The 22035-nt window shown below is 41.2% G+C and overlaps 1 protein-coding gene across 2 annotated transcripts in view; it reads right to left on the bottom strand.

The window, feature by feature from the left end:
- Window positions 1–4217: 4217 nt before the first annotated feature.
- The window catches only part of LOC129768317 (macoilin), a 25773-nt gene continuing 7955 nt past the window's right edge, over window positions 4218–22035 (bottom strand). For both annotated transcript variants that reach the window (XM_055769873.1, XM_055769874.1), the window contains 7 exons: window positions 17305–17449; window positions 17100–17226; window positions 16905–17031; window positions 15370–16842; window positions 15013–15304; window positions 14765–14954; window positions 4218–5182 (listed from right to left, as the gene is read on the bottom strand). In XM_055769873.1, coding sequence (XP_055625848.1) covers window positions 4644–5182; window positions 14765–14954; window positions 15013–15304; window positions 15370–16842; window positions 16905–17031; window positions 17100–17226; window positions 17305–17449 — 2893 coding nt within the window. In that variant the 3' untranslated portion in view covers window positions 4218–4643. The remainder of the gene's footprint in view (window positions 5183–14764; window positions 14955–15012; window positions 15305–15369; window positions 16843–16904; window positions 17032–17099; window positions 17227–17304; window positions 17450–22035) is intronic.

The following is a 22035-nucleotide window of genomic DNA, read 5'->3' as shown; positions in this document are numbered from 1 at the left end:
TTTTAACAAGTTAAACAAAACTCTATCCGACTCTGGAGCAGAACTGTTGTTTGAAAGAAGCGCAAGGGAGAATTCTAACATCGAAAATTCGGAATCAAGATCGTACCTATCTTATGCTACTACATGGGCTAAAAAGTCCCCGGAATTTTTCAACAGATGGTGCCACTAAAAATTAACAAGATTCATTTCGAGAGGTTCATCTGTCACTAGCTTATGTGTGAAGTTTCACGACATTTCGTTTATTTATTCACAAACTACAGTTGTTTAAGTGTCACTACCTGAGCATTCGTATAGAAAATGGAAAAAGAGGAATATCGTATTCTAATCAAACATTGTTTTCTGATGGGAAAAACTCAAACAATCGATGTCGTGGTTGTCGAAATGTTATTCCACTTCTGCTCCTTCGAGAACAGCAGTTTATCGGTGGTTTAGTGAATTTAAAATAGGCCGTGCAAGCACCGCAGATACACCTCGCTCTGGAAGACCAAAAGAGGCTGCGAACCCAGAAATCGAAAAAAAAACAAGTGCATCGACTCGTTTTGAGGCCGAAGGCATTCCAAAAGAACGAGTGGGATACATTTCGCACGATATTTTGGATATGAAAAAGCTATTCGCGCGATGGGTGCCGCGTTTGCTGACCGTCGACCAAAAACAGCCGGTTTGGAGTTGTTGAATCGTAATCGAGTGGACTTCTTTCGACGTTCTTCTGAGTCCAGTAGGCAGTCTGCAGAGTGGCATTGAGATATATTGCGAAAACTTAGACGTTTCGTACAACAGAAAGAGAATCGAAATGTTGGAAACTCGCTATACGAAGGAAACTATGTTGAGGAATGAATACAGCTTTTCCCACGATTGTTTTCATTCAAAATCCCAGGACTTTTCGGCTCATGTAGTATATCTCGAACAATTTTTTGTGCGGGAACGGAATTTGGACAAATCTTGCGTACAAAAGTAAAAATCCATCAATGTGAATATTCTTCGCTCCCATTCGTTTAAGAGCAATTTCTCATGTTTCGAGCCACTTTTCATACTTTTTCATTGACGTTTCTCGCGCCAAACCTTCTACGAATTTTCGCCAATAAGCACGTTCTTTACCTTTGACCCATTGGTGATAGAAATTTTGATTGGCAAGTGATCACTACCGTTGGGATCCAGGATTTCATTCCACTTGCGATCTATCAATTGTGAATTCGTGCAAAACGAGTGGTCAAAAGCACTTAGTTTAGCAGGAGGTTTGCTGCACGTGTTGTTTTCCCAGAACAATAAACGCTTGTCGTCGTACTGTTCCTCCAAGGCGGTTCCGTGAGTCTCCCAAGATCATACTACGGAAGGAGTGAGCACATGTCAGCAAGCTGCTTCCGGCTAACTGTAGCTCTCAGAGGCTGATACAATACAGTGGCCTTCGCCTCTAATGTTCGCATGACAAGCGACACCTTCGATCCCTCAAATAGGTTGAAGATCAATTGTAAAAAAATGAGTGGCACTTATTGATTCCCAATAGCACCCCTCGGTATGAGCCATAACCCAAAGCCAAAAAATGTAAAATATTAAATTCTTGCAAAGGGAGATCATAATAAGAAATAAGCCAAGCTTATTTCTAGAAACAGAGCAAAACCATCATAGTTAATGTTATGAATTTAAAATTTGAACGTATCCATTTTTGAGAAAAAAGTACGACAATTCCACTGTAAAACGGTTATATCTCCGAACTCTCTATTTAAATTAGATATCGAGAGAGATAATCATTCCAATATGGGGCCATGTACGCATCAATTGCTGCTAATAAATCTTTACTACTGGAAGCATTGTGGTCAGGATTTGACAATTTCGAATCTAAAATATGAAAATGACTTTTTTACTTCTACCTTCCTCTTTAGCCAATTTCAATTTCGGTTGTGTGTATCCACTACGCATACTGAAACATCGATTCTTCGGTTTCGTTTTTGTTTTGCCGTCGTTTCTTAAAAACAAGCGATTTCACTTGACGATTGAAACTGTCCTATTCATCATCATTTGAATGAGCTATATGTCACTTTCAGTTTCGCATGTGAAAGGACGATCAATGTGGAATTAAAAAATGGATATGAGGTCATATTAGGTAACCAGTGCCGACAACTGATTACGCCTGCTGGACTACTGCACTTTCTTTCACGTCGTCATCTTCGCCAGTTCATCACTGAATACGGTTCAAGCTCGAACGAAATTTTCATTCGAAACAAGACACTTTCATTCGATATAAGAACCATGCATTTTCATTTGACGATTTAATAACTTCGCTTCAGAGTGAAGAATGAATGAAATGAACGTGAAATGAAACGAGAGTGTATGCTGGTGAAGTGATTTTTACTTTATTTGGCGTGAAGTTTAGTAGCGCTATTTCGAACCTGCAGGAGTTTGCATGAAATTGAAAGACGATAGGCTCAAAAATTGAGTGACGATGTGTCAATTGAAGTGAAATGGTAAGGCCCTGATTATGCTGACAATGATTCTGATGGAATCTGAAACATTAAAGAGCGTGAAGATTTTATCCAGGATGTCAGTCAACTTTATAAGTTGGGAAGTTGTTTTTGACGGTAACACAATAATGAATAGTTATTGGATATTATTTTAAGTTGGGTCTAATGGTGTATAGAGTGGTACATTTAACCCGCAAATTGTATTTCATGTTGCGAATGAATAGGAATACCAAGGACTTACCCCGTTTAGGTAACCCGCATGTATGTAAAACAGCTCCACAATGGTAATTCAAGATAGTCTACGAGGTCTTCGACCAGAAGAAATCGATGTCCATTCCTTTCGGTACGCATCTCACAGGATGGGTTATCACCCATTTAAGGCATACGTGAGATTACAGTCTAATAACCACTGATTAATAAAAAATGCGACCTATGTCGCAAGCAGCACTTGGAGCACTCGGCGGTTTTATCGCTCACAGTTTGTTTCAAATGCTGTACAGTGTTCCTGTTCGCTGAGAAAACAAACTGCTGTTGCGAAGGTGTCTTATTACATTCGTTTCATCACTTCCTTTTTTACGGTTCACTTCTAAGCGGGCCTTCGGATACGTCCAGAGTTCAATCAGACGGCAACATAAAATAACAAACTCAAGATGTGCAATAGTTTTCCTTGTTTTTGCTTCATTAAGGGAACACATTTATGTTTGCATTTTCAGTTTATTCTTATCATACTTTTTTCTTCATTCGCTTGTCACTGTGCCAGAGAGCCTAATAGTCATGCTCTCAGTGTATGTTCATGTTGTTTTTTTTCTTATTTCACTTCATTTGAAATTTGCTGTTTTCTGTATCATCATCATCATCATTATCATGGATCAGTTTGAGTCTCCTTATGTGTGTGTGTTTTCGCCATCTTCACAGTAAACTTCCCGTTCAAACTTAAACTAGATTACGTGTTGTTTGCGTTTCAAATTCAAGTCCCTCTTTTCATGCTCTCCATCCCCTTCAGCAATTGGATCGATATTTGCAAATGCAATGCGTTGTTTTCCTGTGTTGACAAAATTGCTGGGATGCTTTGTGGGGATACCAGAAGACAATGCTGGTTTGGGAGGGTAATTGCTGGCTCTCCCCTATCGGTGGACTCGACAAAAAGCTTTCTCTCGTATGACACATTCTTCCGTCAGCAGATGCTCGCAAGTAAATTTAACCACGAATCGTCGGTTAACGAGTTAACAATAATGATAATTAGTTGCTGATTCGCATCTTCGTTTTGTTTATCTTGTTTTTATAAATAATAGGCTATAATTTTAAAAATTAAAAAAATTAAATCATTAAATTTAAGTAATAGGAATATCACAATATTTCTTATTTTTTTCCTTTTTTTTCTCTTTATTAGTTTTAATTCAGTTTAACCTTTGCTCCGTGTTGGATCCTAGTTTGTCCAGGAGTAGAGAGTGCGGATATAAGTTTTATCGTGGCCTAAACGGCTGGAATTTAGCGGGGTTTGAGAAAAGTTCAGTTGCATCTCAGCTGGGTTTGATATTCTATCGAAAATTGAAGATGTTGTGGGAGGGAATTACCAGTAAGATGTTTCCAACCTGGAACAAATCAAAGCGTTTCACGTAGCCCTTGCGATCGCGATCGATCGCGTACTTAGAGTGTTACAAATCTAAACGTTTTTAAATATCTGCTTCTCGTGTATCTTGTTTGCGTGTTTCTTAAACCATTAAAGAGAGATAAACGGACGACAATGGTCGCCCAAGTTAGTACATTGTAACGAGTATCGTTCATTTCAAAATTAAGGAAATTAATCGGGCTTACAAAGAGTGACTTCAGTTGATTCAAATTAAAAAATATATAAAGAGCAGAGCGTGAGTTTCTTTAAAATTTGCACGGTATTCTTTTTCAGCAAGATACGCAACAGTTCTGCATGTTCGTCATGTTGGTTACAACACACAGTGGGTAGGAACGTTTCGCCGAATCCGGACAGAGATTTGAGATCAAAGTGAAACACTGGTGTGGGAGTCCTTCTTAGGAGAATGGATGACCCTGCTGCTGTTGTTGTGTTTGCTGCATGAGAGATTGTGTTGAAGTGAACTGGGTGTTGCCAGAATTTCTGAGTAGATCGAGACCCGGATAGGGTGTGCTATTACTGCTGATCGGAAGGAATTGTTGCAATTCCATGGCCGCCGGTCAGGCCTCGGTGCCACCGACCATAGACGAGCAGTTCTTGGGCGTATAAACCGACGCATTTGGATCCAGATTGGAGGGACAGTTGTTTGAATTTTGCATTTGTACTATTTGGCCGTTGGAACCGACAACATCCGCAGCAGACGTTGCCACCACAGCTCCCGGGACCGTTTGCTGAACCGAAGATGGCATCATTCCGCCCCCGGAAACAACGTTTATCGATGGCCCGGACATGGCGGCAGCTGCTGATGTCGTGATCGTGGATGTCAGCACGCCCAGATTGGCTAATTGACTGATCAATGGCGGATTGTTCATCACGATGTGCGACATCGGACTGGGTTGACCGGCGATGCCATTCAGTGCGGATTGTGGCAATAGCTGCGGAGCATCCGTTAATCGCATCATCGATCCACCCCCGTTCGGGGACGGACCGGGACCGGTCATGCAGAGCGATTCGTTTGGCATCGCCGGCATCACTGCCAGCAGTTGGACGATCTTTGCCTTCAAGTCTAAAATCTCCTTTTCCTTGGAACGGAGTGAACCTGAAAGTGAAAAAAAAAGGTGAGAGCCGGTATTGTTTGTTTAATTGTATCAATACATACAACGCCATGCCTAAATATTAGAGTTCTCGACAGGGCAATAGTGTATTTTATGTGCTTGATTGTGTGTAGTTTACAGGCGAAATCATGTTGTTTTTATATATTTGAGTTACAAGTCTTTGGTGCTGACAACTATTGTAGCCCCTTTCAAAAACATTTTGGTAATTGAGCCCCTAAGGGCACTACTACTCAGCCACTAGCAGAAACTCAAGTAGCCATAGAACGACTAGATATGGGAACTGACGAACCGCACGCTCTGAATACCGTGGGAACAAAGGTACAGGTTGCTAGGAATAGGACATGGAAGAAAAGAAGCAAGAAAGGCTCCTTAGTTAAGAAATAAACGTCTTGACCAGGTGGCTTCTCTTATTGCAATAGTTCATTCTGGGCCTTAATGTATTTAGCACAGCATTACACTCGTGACTATTGAAACAAATCAACATCGGCTTCGGAAGACTGCCACCCATTACCTAGTACCCCATCAACATCGGCGGTCATACTCTCTCACTGGTATCAGTAAGTTCCTGCGCCTAGTAGTATGTAGCACAGCATTACACTGTGAAGCGTGTGTGTCACACGCTAGATGAGCCATACCCTCCGTATGAGAGGTCCTACAATGTGGTATGGTGTAATAGTGGTATTCTAACCGTAGTTCCGCCGAGTATCAAGTATGGCCACTAGGGTACCAATGAATGTATGGGAAAAAATCGACCCTAAAATTTTAAATAGTTACCCTATACAAAATGTTCAACACCTCGAAAAAAACACCCTATGCCAAATTTCAGCTCAATCGGACTTAAGGAAGAGTGCCGCAAAGCGGTCAAAGTTTGAGTTTTTTGAAAATCGAAAAATCAGCTACTTTTTTGCATAGGGTATATTATCGTGCAAATCAACATTTCGTAGTAAGTTCCCAATGAAAAATCGAGATAACTATTTTTATTGGCACCCAAACCCAAACTTTTCGTTTCGTATTCCGAAAAAAACATAATCCCAAAGTGCCGATTTTTGACAAAAAAAAATGAAAATCAAACTTTGGCCGCTTTGCGCCACTCTCCCTTAAGTCTGATTGAGCTGATATTTTGCATAGGGTGTTTTTCCGAGGTGGTGAACATTGTTTATGGGGTAACTTTTCGAAACTCGAGATGACCATCTTCATTGGCACCATTTTATAGGTATGAAGTGATACGTGATACGTGGCGTGGTGTGATAGATACTGAAGTTTGAAGAGAGTTGTAATCGTCATATGAAAAAAATGAATGGTTGACCGTGAGGTGGTTTTCTCTTCAATGCCGTTTCATCAAAATTTCGTCCGCGAGTTCGATGGTAGTGTAGAAGGAGAAACATTTCAGTTCAACAAGAAAGCCTTGTTCAATCATAGTAACCCATAATTCAGCAGAAAACATTTGACAGCTCTATCAGTCGAACTCTAACTCCGTTCAGAAGTGTGCGCATTCAAAGAACGGTATCCCGCCGCGTCGAAAACGGACATCGTGCGACACTTTGTGGACGCCAGATACGCTCGTTCCGGCATCTACAACATCTTGACACTATTGGACAACAATCGGAGCATCGAATGAAAGTCCGGTTTCGAACGGCTGATGAACCTGAGTGACAAGAGGCTCCAAAGGATGCTGAAGAGGAAGATCGAGGGAAAAGTGGCTACGGCACTGCGTGAGCTTGGCCGGGAGGTCGGTGCAACCGGCCAAACAGTGAAAAAGTACCTGGCGAACATGAACATACATGTCAGGAAGCGGAAGTCCCTTCCACTGGTCTCGGAGTTACAGGCAATGACGCAGCGGCAGCGGCTGAATAAGATGGTCAAGTCGATTTTCCCGGCGAATCGCGACATGGCGGTGGTGATGGATGACGAGACCTATGTTACTTCCCCCCCGAAGGAAGTGAGCTCCGAAATGAAGTTTATTTCACACACCAAGGTCCCCAAGAGGGTGCTGCTGTGGCTGACAATCAGCGAGAAGTGGATGTCAAAGCTTCACGAAATCTGAGAAGGAATTGATAAATGAAACAAAGAAATAACTCGAAAGCATGCCTACACGCATGGAAACCCATTAAACTTTTTTATCGACCGATACTGAATCGGTGTAGTGTGCGCATATGCATATCGCTCCGTACTGATTAAGTCGACCGATCAAACTATCGGCCAACAAAAGTCTGCAGTCTGCGGGGGTTCTTAATAACACCGACTCCCGCTGACAAAAATTGAATAGTTCGAAACCAGGTTTTTCATTAGAACGTTTTATTTACGATTTTCTCTGATTACACAATAAAAATTAACATCAAATTGCTCCAGCCAAATCTACTTTCATGGAGGCTCGAAGATCTGACTTCAAAATTTTTCAAAGCATCTTTGTACGGTGCATAAGAGATTAATAAGAACAAAACCGATTCTTTTTTCACATATTTTTAGGTTTCATTGTGTCTATCAAGTGATCGTCACAAATAGATTCGCTCATGAATTACTGACATAAATTAAGATGAAGACGATTATATTTTCTTTTTTCACGAATCCCTATTATGATTTCACAGATACAATCTAACGTTTGTCCTGTATAAATGTCGTAACGCATCACAACAAGACCCAAAATTTGTTGTATTGCTGTATATCTGCAGTGGATCAAGAAGTGGTGATGGCCAAGCGATGATAGAATGCAGGTGATTGTTGATTTAATTTGTTTTGCTTTCGGCGTGTATTGGAAAATGGAAAAACGTCTCCAAATTGGTTGGTCCCATTTTATGACATTGTCCGTAGACTGAATTATTACATTACCTGTTCTTACAGTCTCCTAAATTTTGGAGAATCTGACGGCCCCTGGTTAAGGTGTATCGTTAAAGTGGATAATTTTGCTGTTCTACGGTGTTTTTGCAAAGTTTTATTACCTTTTAGTTCACATTATTAAAAAAGCATATTCAAAGTTTCCGTCTAATGAAATAAAATTTTGTTTAACACGTTGACTGCCACGTCAGTGACTGACACCGAGTTTTCGCTCAGGATGCGTCAGTCACCGGTAACTGACAGTATAACATATGATAATAAAGGCAACTTATATAAGCATATAAGCTTATAAACATTCCCTTCCGAACAAAAAAAAACTTCCACTACGATAAGAAACGATGGCCCTAATACGTTTAAAAATTTCCATAGAGTCCCTATAAAATCGTGGCACTCAACGTGTTAATGATATGAATATTTTGATTTCAATAGGTCAACCAACCAAAAGTCGGTGTCGGAGTCGGAAAAAAATTACCGACTCCTAATGTAATGAAATTCTATCTGACTCGGACTCCGACTCCATTGCTCTGCGATTAAAAAAAACTATCTCAGAGATGAGTGAAGGTTAGATTTGTAACGGGTATTTAATAGAGACGCTACAAAAGTAGACCGATAGGGACAGCAAACGACGCCATATTTTTTCCCGCTCTCTTGACATTTCTCTTCAGTAAGGTTTGTCATTTCATAATGGAAAGATATACGATCCAACAACAAGTCGAGATTAGGATTGGGCGATCTCAGATCGATTTTTAGAAGATCGATCTTTTTCATTCCGATTTTCGATTTTTTATATCGATCTTTTGTGCTCGAGAAAATCGAGAAAATCGATTTTTTTGCTTTCGATTTTTTCGATCTTAGAAAAACTTTTTGTAGATTTGTTTTCCAGTATACATCGATTTGAATCTCACCAAAGACCACCTAATAAATTTTTATAATAATAATGTCAACATTTGGATCGCTTCTTCTACGATTTGCTTCAGTACAAATGCTGACAGATACTGAACTAGCGGCAGCTACTGAGAGATGTACTGTAACCAGTGGCTTATAAGATCACTAAACTAGATGTTGACATCAATTCCAAGCGAATGGTAGTTTTTTAGAACTGGCGCCGAAATCAAGAATCGACTTTGTTACATGACAGACGCTGAGAAAAAAAAAATGCTTTTGATATTTGGATAGATATTTATGAAATATGTAATTCGTATTCCCTGTTTAAATAAAAGACGACAATCCTATAGAATAAGCAGATAAATTGGAATAAAAGCTTTTGATTTTTAAAGATCGATTCTTTGGTACCGATTCAATCAGTGGATCGATCCCGTTTAGAAAATTGATTCGACAAGATCGATTGTCATTGCTCAAATGAACAGTGTCAATATTGCGCGCACTTATCTGTAAGCGCGATACGCTTGCCTTCCAAATAGAAGATAACATTTCTCCGAAGGAGCGTAGAAAGACCAAAATAGAACAAGATTTACGACCTCGAATGAAAAGAACAAAGAAAAGCATCGGAGAATTCCTCCCACGTTGTATGCAGAATAGCGAAGGGACGGGAACAGTAAAAATCTAATTGTTGCTCTACGATCTTAGCGTTGTAGGACCACTAGACGAAAAAGGAATAAATATGTTCTAGGAATTTCCATTGGGAAATATATGATCATTCTATGCCAGGATCGACCGCTTATCGGCCCGAGAAGATTATCGATAAAAGAAGGATGTGGAAGAGGGAAATGGAAATTCTCTCATGCTTTAGGAGGTAGATTTCTTAGGTTAAGCAGCGTATATATAAGCCAAAAAATTACTGAACAAAGCACTTGCATTCGCGGTGTCCCGATGAACACTTGCATTTCGAGAGTGAACCACTGCGTTTACTGATTTTCCGAAACTCAGCGAAATCTTGCAGCCCACAAGAGTTCGAGCGAGATACATACGAATCAGTAGTCCTCAAGTCTACATCGACGTGTCCGTCTTGATCTGTTTCTCCCCCTCGGTCTCGCAAGATTTCTTTCTTTCCAAACCACGTAAATACGTAAATACGGTTTGGTGCGGTTTATGGTCCGGCGGCGTCATTGGGCCGTACTTCTTCCGCGATGATCAAGACCGGCACGTTATTGTGGATGGGAATCGCTACCGCTCAATGATAACCGAATATTTTTGGCCCGAATTGGATGATATGGTCTTGGACAATACGTGGTTTCAACAGGACGGCGCCACAAGCCACACAACGAATTTAACAATCGATTTATTGAAAACCAAGTTTGGTGAGCGTGTTATCTCACGAAATGACCAAGTCAATTGGCCGCTTCGGTCGTTTTATTCGAGAATATGGAATATTCTGTTCAATCGATTGCCAAGATTCTGTGAATATATCATACTGAGAGCATATGTCACATTTGTGGGGAAATAATCGTCATAAACTATATCACATTTGGCAACTCCGATTTTTCAGGTACTTCGTCTGTTAGCCCAAGTTAAAGCTGGATTCCCCGTGAACACAAAGAGATTACTGTTAAGCGTAGCACATTGAGTGAGCGAAATCAGCTCGTTCCAATTCATTTAAAATAGGATACCGGCTTCGCAAAATTATTGATTTTCGGGAGAGCGGTGAGGGAGGGAAATGAAAGAAATGAGCGCCATTGTGGCTAGCTTCCACCTTCACCTTACATTATTTAGGAATTCGTTAAGTGTCTGTGCTTGTGCAGAAAGCTCCATCAGGTAAAGTTAAGCTTTTTCTATGGTTGAGCAAAAACTTATTGCGTCGAACAGTCGTTCGATGGCGGTTTATGTGGGACTATTTATTCTGGAACAGGCACTTCCTTCATGGCTCGGCACATCGCAAAGGACACCGAACCCCACGATCTGACATCAAAGTTCCCAACGAGGACTATTTCCGTCGGAAGGGAGCGCTACGTCACACAGCACTCCGACCAGAGCTAGTAGTGGAAGTTGTGTCAAATCTTGAATACCCAACCCTTTATACGACATGGGCATGTGGGTGGGTATTTCAAATTATCAAAAGTGATCACTATAAAATCGACTATGCTTGACCCATGGAGACGCACGTGGCACAGTGGGGGATAATTTAGAATAGAGATACGAATATATATGAATTAGGAGAATAAATGTTGTGAAATTAATAAATGTTTATTTATTAGGTCATGTAATTAGTTTCGTTTTTTTTCTTTTGGGGATACCGTTTAAGTCGTTCGTTCGTGGTAGTTTAATTAATGTTTTTTGAGTTTACGTCTTCAGTCTCACTGTTGCGTCTGAAGCAAGAGGTGATATTTGAACAGCAGAGGATTCTTTTCTTGGTTCTTTTCTCCAGGTAGATCCGGGTACCCAGATCCCTTTGTTGTCAGCCGAGTAAGTCATCGGAACGCGAGTAGAAATAGTTTGGGAGAGTTACTGTTTGAGCGATTCTGATTAATTTTTCGAGGCCAGCTTCAAGGCTGGTTCTTTGCCGGGCAAATATTGCGCGAGTAGTCCTCTTAGAGGTGGCGCTTAAGCCACTCGCCTAGTAGAAATCCTCGAACCAGTGGCGGAACCGTAGCGGTGAAATTTGCACGCTACAACAGCAAGAACGGCATCGAGTTGGATGTCCCGGATTGTTCTTGTTTCTCAAGTATGTTGTTTACCCTTAGCTTGTCCTGCAGGAAATATCGTTCCTTATTACTCTCTTCCAAAATGAACATAAGTCACGTGTATCTTATGAAACGATGCTGCTATGCACGGAAATTTTGTCTTTTGCCTGGTTTGTCTTCCACAAAATTCCACTCAAATCACATAGCTTTTGGACGTCAACTATTTCCGACCACTCAAAAGCTGTGGATAGAATGACGAACCAACAATCGACGTCGATCAACGATTTCCGGCGATGTGGATTGTATCCATTAGATCCCGATGCTGTTAATTACTCTGGTCTTATTGGAAAAACTAGTGAAGCATATTCATCACAAGCTGTGTTGCCAATAAATAAATGACATATTACTACTGTAATTCATTCGATTATTTATTTCGACTCATTGAACTTGTTTACAACATAAAACATTATAAAATCTACTATTTAAAACGATTCATTATTGTAACAATTTGATTATTGGAATTAAGACCACCAATTCACGGAATAAGGAAAATTATGTTTTTGCCGGTTGGAATTAGGACCAAAAGGTGCAAAATGTTCTCCATCATTATACACTGCGTTTCACAACTATAGAACCACTCATTTTTTCTGAGTTTCCAGGCATACGAAAAAAGTCGGTTGAATTGAAGTCTATAGAGTAGGATATAATAACTATCTTCATTTAAAAGACTGGCCATTTGAACTTTACTCTTGTGTTCAGGCGCGAACATATAAAAAACTAAAATTCCATATAAAAACTATAGAACCAGATGGAAAAACTGTCACTCCTTTACAAAATTAACGTGAATTTCACATGAATTACAATAAGTTTCTAATTCGTAGGTGATCTTTAGTTCTCAATCAGTTCAAATAACCCATTCGGGGTGGTTTTGATCAAGTTGTGCCATTTTGTAGTGTGTCTCGTTCTACGCAGAGGATACTGTTCTTTTAAGCTCTTCAAATTACTCATACTGCTTGGAAGCTGCATTTCTATTCGTACGATCATTCCTCATGAGTTCTTGATAGGGTTTTGATCCGGTAAACAAGCTGACCTGTCCCGAATCTGAAGCCCCTATTCAATAAACCATGTCTTGACTTTCCGGATGTAATGAATTGATGTCAAATTACAACAATTATTACGGTGTTTTTGATGCAAAAACATCAGTAAATGATTCAGAAGTACTTCATTGCACTTCAGAATGTACATTAGTGTTGATGCAAAGCTATCCGAACCGGGACGTTTTGAAAATATTTTCCTCAAACCATCAAACTGCCACCTGCAAAGTACCGAGTTGAAAAATTACATGACACGTTCCGTAAGTCCTTCCAGTATGAAGAAATTCTATTCAAATTAGACTTCTTTTAATCAGAGAAATTCTCCTCAAATAGTGAAACCCATGCCATTAGCTTCCACGTCAATTTTTGGACCCGCAGCTTTGGTGATGGGATTTGTATGGTTTGGGGAGAATTTTCTCAAAAAAGCCTGGTTTAGGTAGCTTACCATCAACACGAATGAACAGTCAGAAGTGCAACGAAGTACTTCAGAATTATTTACTGATGTTTTTACATCAAAAATAATGTGATAATTGGATAATTTGGCATCAATTCGTAAAATCAGGAAAGTCATGACATGGTTTGATGAATAAGGGCTTCATATTTTGGACTAGTCAGCATGTTTACCAGATCAAAACCCTATCAAGAACTTATGAGGAGTGATCGTACGAATAGTAAATTCAACTTCCAAGCAGTATGAGTGATTTGAAGAGCTTAAAAGAACAGTATCCTCTGCGTAGAACGAGATACACACTACAACATGGCGCAGCTTGGTCAAAACTACCCCGAATGGGATATTTGAACTGACTAAGAACAAAAGATGACCTATGAATTAGAAACTTATTGTAATTCATGCAAAATTGGGTTAATTTTGAAAAGGAGTGAGAATTTTCCTATTTGGTTCTATAGTTATGAAACACTGGATTTCTTGTTTTTTGAATGTTTTGCGCCTGAACACAACAATAAAGTTCAAATGGCCAGTCTTTCAATTGAAGATAGTTATTATATACACTATATACTTCAATTCAACAGAATCCTTACATATCTCTGGAAACTCAGAAAAAATGAGTGGTTCTATAGTTGTGAAACGCAGTGTAGGTGGTATGAATACAGCAACGCTCTCATCCGTATGTTTATCAGTAGTGGAATGAATGCCAACCAAGTAGTACATTTAAGAACATTCCTCCATATTCTACGCGGCGAGTGGCGTGAGATGGCTCAAGTGACTGCATTCCCGTAGGCGAATGGCGTGACTATAGTTCGTCACTAGGTGAGATTTGAAGTCGTGTCCTCATTTGTTATCGACTCGAGCGTCAAATAGGAGCTAAACAATAAAGCGGCTTCCAGAATAAAGTAGTAAACTTTACAATCTCACGTCACACGACGCGCGGAATAAAGAGGATTATAAACGCGTAAGCAGTAGCTTTTAGAGTACACAAACGTTAAATATTGTCTTAGCTGAGCGGTATATGGGTGCTTCACGGTACCAATACTACATACTCCCCTTTATTCCGCGCGGCGAATCAGGTGAGATGGCCCAAGTCACTGCATTCCCGTAGGCGAACGGCGTGACTAAAGTTTGTCCCTAGGTGAGATTTGAAGTCGTATCCTCATATGTTATCGAATGAATCTCAATGAACGTATCCTCAATGCACAATGAAGTGAGAAACTTTGCTATGTCACGTCACCCGCCGCGTGGAGTAAGGGGGACTGACACTGTCACTGTATATCCTAATTTTTATTTCTAATATTAAATGAAATTGAGAAAAAAATTAAAAAAAAAACTCAATTCTTCCAGCCTTTTCCATTTTTTTCAAAATTTTCCAGTTTCTCCAGTTTCATATTTTTTCAGCTTCATCAAAATTTGCATCAAATCAAATCTCATATCTTCGTTCCTGGCCTGAAAATTTAAACCCATTCAGTGGATTTAATTAGTAACACGCTGCCATATAACCTCAAATGCGTATCCAAACCATCCAGAGCGGTCACTCTGAAAACCTCTCCCTCGACGTGTCGAACTGATACACATGGCACTTAAACTGAAAACGTTTGAACTGATACTTACCGGTAGTGATTTCCAGTTGCCGTCTTGCGTCGCCGAGAGCCGAGAATAAGTCCAGCTTGACTCTGGTTTCAGCGGACAAATTTTTCTCCAAAGTAGCGTTCTTGTCTTGCATTGCAGCCAACGCAGACATCAGCACCTCGGTACCTTGCTGAGACTCGCGGTTTCTTAACTGCACCTCAAATTTACGCATCTTGAAGTATGAAAACCATTATTATTTCAATCGATCAAACTTCTGCTGATGTACTCACCTCCTGCTCGATGTTGCGATTTTGCTTCTCGGCATTGTGCTTCGCGTCCTCCGAGTTGATCAGATCTCGCCTTAGCTTCTGAATCTCCATGTCCATCTGCTGGCGCTTGAGCTTGCACTGCTCGCCGCACTCGGCACGAGCCGCTTTCTCTTCCGCCTGCTTCCGATGTTTGCGCTCATTCTGCAGCTGAGATTCCAACGACTGCCGGTGGCGTCGTTCTTCGCCAAGTCGTCGCTCTACCGTCTGGAGATTCTGGCGTTCCTGCTGGCGCTGGCTGGACAAATCTTGGTATCTGTAGGAGACAAAATACTCATAGCAATTAAAAAGGTTATCCCCATCCGTTTCGAGGAAACTTACCGATTCTGCAGCTCATCGCACTCTTTCTGTTTTGCCTGCAAACACGACTTCATGTTATTGTTGCTAGATTCGTACCGTTGGCGCGTCTCGTTTTCGCTCTGCTTCAGGCTGCTAATTTCGGAGCGTAGCTTCTTTCCGTCCGCCTCGAGTCGGCTACAAGATTCGCACACTTTGCTCACCGGCACCGACTGAGAGGCAACCGTTGCAGTCGTCGTGGTTGAGACACACGAGTTGGTCGTCGTTGAAGTGCTGTTACCGTTGCTGCTGCTGCTGCTGCTGCTATTGACGCCACCGCTTTGAGTATTGTTCGAAACAGAACCGTTTCCGGCCGGAGTCTGCTGCTCATTACTATGTGGCAAGTGATTGTCTTTGGAAGTTAGTGTCGAAGTTGTCGTAGTCACCGTCGACGACGTCGCAGCCGTAGTTGTTAAAGTAGTTATGGAGGAAGCTAACGCGAGGGTGGCTGCCATCCGGACCGCCGCCAGATGGTTAGTGTTTTCCTTCTGTTTAACGCGATTCTTCCGTCCGGATCGACTAGTTTTCGGTTCGGGTGGAGTGTCATTTTCGATGTGGTTATTCTGCTGCTGCTGTTGCTGTTGCTGCTGAAGTTCCATATCGTAGTTGACAACGTGGCCGTTCTGCTGCTGGTTTTTATTACGACCTCCCCCGCTCTCGTGGCTGTTGTTGTTTTCGTTCACTTGCGTAGATTTGTTATTGCTACTGCTTGTTTGCGAGCCAGCTGAAACGGGACTATCAAAATGGGTCTTTTGACCCGTTGAGTCACAGTCTTTTTTCTCCTTCGGAGACATGACAGCACCGTTCGTATGAGAACTATCATTCGATCGCGAGCTTTCCTTTGTGCTATTACTGTTATTATTCTGATGATATGAATAATTGTTGGCCTTCCCGCAAATTGAACTGGAGCCCTCCTTATCCAGGCTCTTCCGATGCAGATGCTTTGTGTGGTTGACACCACCGTTCATCGTGCTACTTCCGCTGTTTCCCCCATTATTGCTGGGCGTCGTCACATTTGACCCCCCAACAGCGTGGCCATTAACATGACTCGAGGGCGTTACATTGCTCTGTGATTTGTTATGGTTTTGAGCATTCTTATTACTATTGTTGTTGTGGTGGTGATGTATGCTATGAGTGCCTCCACCTCCACCTGCTCCACTACTGCTGCTGCTGGTGTTGTTGCTACAATTGCTACCACTGTTGCTTTGAACAGTCGCCGTCACGGATAGCTCCTTCTGCTGAGCCGGCGACAGTTGGTGATCTTGCTGATCGGGTGCTGTGTTCGAGTCACTCACTCCAACATGATTCGCGGCGGATTCATCCTTGGGCAGAGCTTCCTGCAGCAGCTGCATATAGAAGTCATTGTCCTTGGCCACCTCACGCTGCTTGCGTTGCCTTATTCGATAGCCAACGTAACTTTTGAAGCCGAACCCGAGCGTCACCACGGGGTACCCAATGCTGAAACGAAGCAACACGTTACTCAGACAGTTAACTCATCAATCAAAGTTCGATCCAAGTACCAGTGGGCCGCGAACGGCCGGCAGAGATCTAGATGTGGTATGTTTCGACTATCCTTCCATCGGACGGCCGCCTCAAGGTAGACAAACAATATCCACAGGATGATGGTCGGCAGACAGATTCCTTTATCTGAGAAGCGAGAAAAGAATCCAAGTGTCAACGATAACGGAGTGTAACTGAGCCGCAAGCGAACTCACCTGTGTGCCAAACATACTGCACCCAGACGTAGGTGCTGGCCGCAAAAAACAGCCACTGCACTGGGATGAAAAACAAACACACTAAATCGGATGTGATGGCTATGCAGACGAACAGGACCGAGAAAGCCTGGTGCGAAAGATTGATTGATATGGTCAGTCTCGATCAGATAATTTGCGTATTCCGTATATGATGATTATTACTCACCAGCCCTTTGTATTTGAACGAGTCATAAACTGAACGCAGGAGCAGCCAGAATGGCCACAGAAACTCGAAACGGAACTCGAGTAGAAAGTCAGCGGTGATTACGAACGCCCATAGCAGCAAGAATTTCACGTATAGCAGTGTGTTGCTGTGGAGAGAAAGAGAAACAATCTGGTTTACAATCTGGATATACTAAATCATACACAAATTAGTAGAGTAACTAGCATTATTTAACCTTCATCATAACTGTGGCTTTCCTCATGTTTCATAGTTTTCAATTTTTGTAAGAATGGGCGAGGGATGATGATGCTACTCATGTCTCGTCTTTTGGAATGCTTGATTGTATTATTTTTTCTGCTTTAATTCAAGATAAAACGTCTATCTTTTCTGACCATTTCTAACAAAAACACAGACAACATTCTCCGCTCCAAGCGCATTTGTATTTGATGGTTTTCTGGAACCATTTTAACATAATGCCCTTTCTGATATCGGGATATTTGGCGATACTTTTTGTGGTTCCGCGATAACCTGCGATTCATCGAGATAAACTTCGCATTGTTGTGTCCGATCTTTTAGTCTCAAGTTATAGCTCGTGAAAGATGGAGTCCACCAAGCAAGAAATTCGCCATATTTTACGTTTTTACTACCTGCGAGGTAAAACTGCAACGAAAGCGGCCGGGAAAATTCATGTAGTTTATGGACCCGATACTATAACGATTCGCACAGCACAGCGTTGGTTTGATCGATGAATAATTTATAATGAAGTTGCCTTCTAAATGGCAACAAGTTTGCGAGCTAAACGGCGCATATTTGACTTAAATTGGATAATTTTAAGTATGTTAAATAAAGCGTCAAATTTCGATCAGAAATACATTTCTTTTTCCCCAACCTTATATACAAAAATGGAATGTTGTCTGTCTGTCTAATTCTTATGGACTCGAAATGTACTGAACCGATCGACATGAAAATTGGTATGTAGCGGTTTTTGGGGTCGGGGAAGGTTCTTATGATAGTGTGAGACCCCTCCTCCCTCCTATGAACAGTTTGAACAGGCGGATGAGACGCAACTGTGGTCATGCTTCTGAGCTTGCCAATCAGAATACATACAATGCGTGTTAAGGCAGTATTCTAGTCTAGAAATTTCAAAATTTTCAATTTTTTTTCCTTCATATTTCTGTAGTTTAGGCATTTAAGAATGTAGCCTCAAAAGGACTTATCGAAAATCCTATTGTTTACCGACTAAGAGCCATTTTAGTGATGCGGTATCTAACCTGGTGCGGCCATAACAATGAACTTCAAACGCGTTTTTCTGGAAACTAGTTTTTTCAAACTGGCGTACACCCAGGTTTTTTTTACGCGGGGGATACGTACCTCGTAAAAAAAACCGCGTTAATTGGAAAATCCGCGTAAAAAAAACCGTGTTAATTGGAAAATCCGCGTTAACTGGAAACTCCCCGTAAAGAAAAAAAGGTCACATAAAAATCCTCTTGAGAATCGTGATGGGGTGCGGCATACGCTCTGAGGGAGCTTGAAAGGGAGAGATATGAACTGAGAGAGAGAAGTGATGTTGCTCAGGTTTACGCGCAAAAATCGCGCTTATTTCATTCCTAAATGGGATTGATGCTATGCATGAATTTCATTGTGTGTGGCTCTCGACGAGCGGACTTAAATACATGTACATGAATCTTTCTTCCCCCAGCCGTTATGTGGGGTTGGATGAAACTTCGTTGCACATGAAGGTCGTACGGAGGATTTCTGCTTCGCAGTGGTGTGCTCATCTACCCATTCTTGCACAAGCTTTATGCTATCTCGAGATACTTCTTCTTGCACTTGCAGATTCATCAGCTAGCGACCCAGCTTGTATCTCTCCTGGAAATGCTTTCTCTGCAGAGCTAATTGCCTCTGTTCCAACTCTAACTGCTTCTGGTCTAATTCTTTCTGTTCTGTCAGGCATTTGCGTTGCAAAATCTGTCCTCCGACTTGACGTGGTCGTTCCCATCGAAACTGGCATAGGCGGTGGTGAACAACGCGGGCAAATTGAATCTGTGTTCTACTGAACCGATTCATGTCGAATTCATTTTAATTTTCCTATTTAAAAAAAATCGGGAAACGTAAGTAAGAACGTTCTAAACAGCATTTTGTTTTTCAAACGGCCGTCATTTTGTCAAAAAAAATATGTTTTTGACTTGTCCGAGGTTCATGCGATAGCGGCATTTTTACTGATTTTTTTGTTTCAAATAACCAGAAGAGCTGGAAACGTTTACGCCATGGCACAACTTTTTTTTAACTCTCTCACTTCATCAGCTCTTAACTATTCTAGTTATGAATATTTTTTCTCTGTTCAATTTTTGTTTTATTGTTAAACGATAGATGAACAAATAATGGTATAATGGATAGTAAAAATATTCTTTGTTTTATTTATATGGAGCTCGAAAAAACGTCCGAGATTCGTGTCTCTACACTACAATTCCCCCTTAACTGGCATAAGAAATCTCAATTAAGTACAGGGTCTTTCAGATTAAACAAGTGCTCCCGTGGACGAATGGTTAGCGTCCCACATTATCATTGACCTCAATTGACCATCTTTATGTGTTATTCTAGCTACTACGTCAACACAACAATAATCAGGTGACGATGGTCCAGCTTCACTTCACGTTTTGCTGTTCCCATCAAAGAACATCGGATCATTGGTGCTATTAATAACATAATAATGGAAGCCTCTCATATCAACTGTCCCGCTTCGTACGGTCGAACTGTCAACGGTGAAACAATAGGAATACTCTTACGCCGAAAAGGCAACATTGTGTAATTTGTCACATGTTATCGATAAGATAAAAAGTACACGAATAAATCCACCTCCGTTACAGCTGAGGTGCCAAATCAACCGAAAAAAAAACTAAATGGAATAAAAAAAAGTATCAAATATTTAGCTTTAGTCAAACAGTGTATGAGCACCTTCAGTATTCACACTCAGAATAATTCGCTCAAGCGAAAGAAATTCTCTGTTCAAGTTGTGAAGCCAATAGCTGATAATCGTGCATTCAAATAAGAACACGTTCCCTTCATTCAAGAAATTTGTCACATAGATATAAGCTCAACAGTTTGTCTGTTCTGTTTTAAACCATCCTCGAGCGATGCAAATTTCCATGAGCGCAGATGGAATTTCAGCTATTTTTCGTTTCTCGTGTGGCGTTGTCATAATAGAGGAAAAAAAGTTCCAACAACCGGATGAAAGCGAAAAGAAGGTTCAGATTCTCGCCAAGAGCATAGCCACCACCTTAGCGTTCGCAGCAATTAGTAGTCACAGCACATACAGATAGGGGTTGAATATTCAAGCAGTCACGGTACCTAATTTCGAATGTATATTATCTACGGTCTGTTGGTTGCAGTCTATCAAATGCTTGTTGTTATTGAGCGTCATGTCTTTCGATTGTTTGTCCTTCGGGTTGATCCATATGTAACGCTCAATTGCCTGACTTGATACATCATCTTCGTCGCTCGAATGCGTGTGTTTTTTTTTCTTCTCTCGGATCGTTCGCATTGTTATTGTTCGACAATTGCGTGATACCAAACTTTCAACCACGCACTATCAAAACGCACCAAAACCACAAACAAACCGTAAAAAAACCGCGCGTGACAGATGTTTACTTCCTTTGTGTTCGTCACATTGGTAAAACACATTGGCAGAACACACGCTGCTGCGGCTGCTGCTGCTGGCGGCGCTCTCACTTCATCACCACTTCACTTATGTTTTTGTTTTTATTTTCACCTGTGAGTACGACATAAACCGTTTCAGCGCGCTAATCAGCTTGAAACTTTTGCTCTCTCCCCGCCCGCTTCGATGTAAGTCGCATGTTGCACTCTCGCTAAGCTGACATTATCGGGTAATTTCTCACTTCGTTTCTCGATTGCTTCTAGCATTTTTCACTTCGAGACCAATGTCACTTTGCCCTTCGAGGAAGCACTTAAGAGCAGGCGAACCGAGCAACGTTATCTCCGTTTCCGAGTTAATAGTGCAGAAGGGAAACAGGTGATGGTCATTTATCGAAACCGTTGCTTTTTTATTCTTTCGACTGTAAAACGAAGGAGAGCATTGGCCTGCTGCTGCTGCTGCTGCTGAGAAGGGAATCGAGGAAGTGAGCGGTGGGTTGAACGATCTGTTATTTCCCGTTTCGTTACATTTTCGTTTGGCGAGGACAAAGAAGGCAGCAGGAGGCTGTTGGGTGCGTTTAATAGCATGGTTACTTCCAATGGATACAATTGTGACCTTAAGGCGGAAATTGCATAATTTTGTTTTGAAGATCCAATGCGATGTGCCGAACGCAGCCGCTGTATGAGTCGCTAAAAACAGGACAGATGCTTCCAATCGAGAACCGATGCTTTGTTCGCAATGGCACACTTTTGCACTTTCGGTCCTTCGTCATTACACATAATTAGGACAAAGTTTCCAACTGTAATTGATATCGAAGAAATGAGTTTCACTTTTATGGAAACGATGACAGTTTTATTTGAAGATATTAGAAGACAAGTCATGCACAATATGCGTATAAAGATGACACATAACTGAATAGTTCAGAATAGCAATGACACAATTCGTCAGGGAATTGGTATTCCCATTCATACAGTGTTGTGATTCAGAACATGTTATCATTAATCTACAGTCAAAACTATTTACACTTGAACGGAATGACATAAACTCAATTTGAAGCTTAATACTAGCTGAAATACTTCATC

Source organism: Toxorhynchites rutilus, chromosome 2, assembly GCF_029784135.1.
Source record: "Toxorhynchites rutilus septentrionalis strain SRP chromosome 2, ASM2978413v1, whole genome shotgun sequence".
Lineage (NCBI taxonomy): Eukaryota > Metazoa > Arthropoda > Insecta > Diptera > Culicidae > Toxorhynchites > Toxorhynchites rutilus.
This window is presented reverse-complemented; position numbering and strand designations above follow the sequence as displayed.